The sequence below is a fragment of the Pundamilia nyererei genome, unplaced genomic scaffold (genome assembly GCF_000239375.1).
Source record: "Pundamilia nyererei isolate P.nyererei 1_Seehausen unplaced genomic scaffold, PunNye1.0 scaffold00405, whole genome shotgun sequence".
NCBI classification, from domain to species: domain Eukaryota; kingdom Metazoa; phylum Chordata; class Actinopteri; order Cichliformes; family Cichlidae; genus Pundamilia; species Pundamilia nyererei.
The window spans coordinates 260,442-263,250 of record NW_005187806.1 but is presented as its reverse complement, the minus strand read 5'-3'; the positions used below and the strand labels follow the sequence as shown (position 1 = coordinate 263,250).

The 2,809-nt window shown below is 43.4% G+C and overlaps 1 protein-coding gene across 1 annotated transcript in view; it reads left to right on the top strand.

The window, feature by feature from the left end:
- thbs3a (thrombospondin 3a) overlaps positions 1 to 2,809 on the top strand; it is a 23,397-nt gene that overhangs the window by 17,375 nt on the left and 3,213 nt on the right. Inside the window, exons 16-20 of the mRNA XM_005753128.2 lie at positions 799 to 1,012; positions 1,542 to 1,720; positions 2,007 to 2,055; positions 2,139 to 2,335; positions 2,502 to 2,674. Coding sequence (XP_005753185.1) covers positions 799 to 1,012; positions 1,542 to 1,720; positions 2,007 to 2,055; positions 2,139 to 2,335; positions 2,502 to 2,674 — 812 coding nt within the window. The remainder of the gene's footprint in view (positions 1 to 798; positions 1,013 to 1,541; positions 1,721 to 2,006; positions 2,056 to 2,138; positions 2,336 to 2,501; positions 2,675 to 2,809) is intronic.

Below are 2,809 nucleotides of genomic sequence, written 5' to 3'. Positions count from 1 at the left end.
ACACACACACACACACACACACACACACACACACACACACACACACACACACAGATCTATTTTAGTTTTCTCTTTTTTGATGCCATAAAACATTTAAAAATGCAATGAAAATTAAAAAATGATGTAAAACTTGTTTTCTAGTTGCAGTTGAGTTTTCATGGGATCCATTCAATGTTATTTTATTTATTCAGCACCAAATCACAACAACAGTCGCCTCAAGGCGCTTTATATTGTACAGTAGATCGTACAATAATAGATACAGAGAAAAACCCAACAGTCATATGACCCCCTATGAGCAGCACTTTGGCGACAGGGGGAAGGAAAAACTCTCGTTTAACAGGAAGAAACCTCCGACAGAACCAGGCTCAGGGAGGGGCGGGGCCATCTGCTCAGGGAGGGGGCTTTATATTGTAAGGTAAATGAAATTGGGAATAAATGGGATTACTTTGGATCTAAATTACACTGTAGATTAAAAAATGAAAATGTCTTTGTTTGAAGTGATTTCATTTTTATTTTCAATTAGTTTCAATTCCTGTCAAACAGGCTGTTTCTGATAAATGTAAGTATGTTTTATTAACATATATTTAAGGGTAGGAATACAGTATATCAGTCTTATGTCTTATGACAGCCTCGAGCTACAAGCCAGCTGTGTCACTAAAATTGGCCACACCTCTAATTAGAAGAAAATGTTGAAGTCTATGGAGACTGACTCACTTTCATAGCCAGGCTTTAGTGGGCACACAGTTCCATGTTTAAAAATGGACAGTAATTCTAAAAACAGAAACCTGCTCATTAAAGGCGAAACACGGTCGCTTATTTAACATCTGTAGGGACGGCGACGGTCACCAGGACAGCAGAGACAACTGTCCAGACATCCCCAACAGCTCCCAGCTGGACTCCGATAACGACGGCCTGGGAGATGACTGCGACCACGACGATGACAACGACGGCATCCTCGATGACTACGACAACTGCAGACTGATCGTTAACCCCAATCAGAAAGACTCAGATGGTAACAATCATATAAAAGCCCACAAAGGCTAAACAACCAGAACCTGCTGCTGTGTATCATCCATTTATTCTTTTTTAAAGAGCAGAAAATATGACAGAAAATTAGACTCGGGTTAGTTACAATTAACCTCTTGAAGTTTACATTTTCTGTGTGATTATTACTTTTATATTCTTACTGAATAGTTTATTATAAAATGTATACTTTTAGTTTCCAAGGATTTTAACATCCTGGTTACATATCGGTGTAGTAATGTCTGCATTCAGATGTGGCCCAAGTTCCCTGATGCGTTTATCACAAGTCTTTTGTTGGAGCTACATTCATGTTGTTTTGTTGTATTTGCCATCAAAGTGTTTCTAATGTTGGTATTACCCTCAGTGAATTTTGAATGTACAGGTCAACAGTAGCAAAGCTGTGAACTGTGTTTTTCTGGCAGTAAATAGAACTGTGTCGTCTGCACAGAGAAGTAACTTTATTCATAGAAATCCTGCGAAGGTCTAGATTTAAACCGCTCCATCGTGTCCGTCTGCAGTGAACGGTATCGGAGATGTCTGTGAGAACGACTTTGATAACGACGCTGTGATGGATTTGTTCGATGTGTGCCCGGAGAGTGCCGAGGTCACTCTGACAGACTTCAGAGCCTATCAGACTGTCATCCTGGACCCGGAGGGTGATGCACAGATTGACCCCAACTGGGTGGTGCTGAATCAGGTAACTTTGGTAGTCTTATGTGAATATGGCTGGTTATCAAGTACAACTGTTTCTCCACCTGTTCTTTACTAGAAAATGTGTATAATCGCTTGTCCATTGGTGTTAAACAGTCGGTAAAAGCATTAACAAGAAGATGTAACTGATACTAACCTTTCTTTCTGGTGGACTGGAAGCACAACAAGGGTGCCTATTTTGCTCATTTCCAGCACCAGCTGGACTCTACGACCATATTTGTCTCAGGCTATAAACAATAACTGCCTGTGTGATCTCGATGCTCTTTCATCAGGGTATGGAGATTGTCCAGACGATGAACAGCGATCCTGGTTTAGCCGTAGGTACGAGTTCCACTTTAAAGTGGAGAATTCACAGCTGTCCTCTGGTCCTCGAGCAGATCATCACCTCCTCCGTTTGTCTGCAGGCTACACGGCATTTAATGGCGTTGACTTCGAGGGAACGTTCCACGTCAACACTGTTACGGACGACGACTACGCTGGCTTCATCTTTGGCTACCAGGATTCATCCAGCTTCTATGTGGTGATGTGGAAACAGACAGAGCAGGCTTACTGGCAATCCATACCTTTCAGAGCCATGGCCCAGCCCGCACTGCAGCTCAAGGTTTCTACTCTCTTCTACTGTCCTTTAATGCACATTTAATCAGCAGAAACCAGTATTGCATCATGTGTTGGCAGGTTGTAATGCCTGCTGGTCATTCTTGAAGAGTTTAGTTGTCTCATTCAGGACGTTGCACCCCCTGAACTTTCTCCCTGTGTTCATCCTGCAGGCGGTAAAGTCTCGGACCGGACCAGGTGAGTTCCTGAGGAATGCCTTGTGGCACACGGGAGATACATCTGGAGAGGTGAAGCTGCTCTGGAAGGACCCACGAAACACCGGCTGGATGGACAAAACGTCCTACCGCTGGCAGCTCAGCCACCGACCGCAGGTGGGATACATCAGGTGAGAGCACAGGCAGACCCTCAGGGAGGTCTGACTAAAGTATCTTAAATACTGCAGTGTGACAGTATCCTGTACTACACTCTTATTTGGATGTACTCCATAGCACATGCAGAGTGCAGGACTGGAACTTGAGTA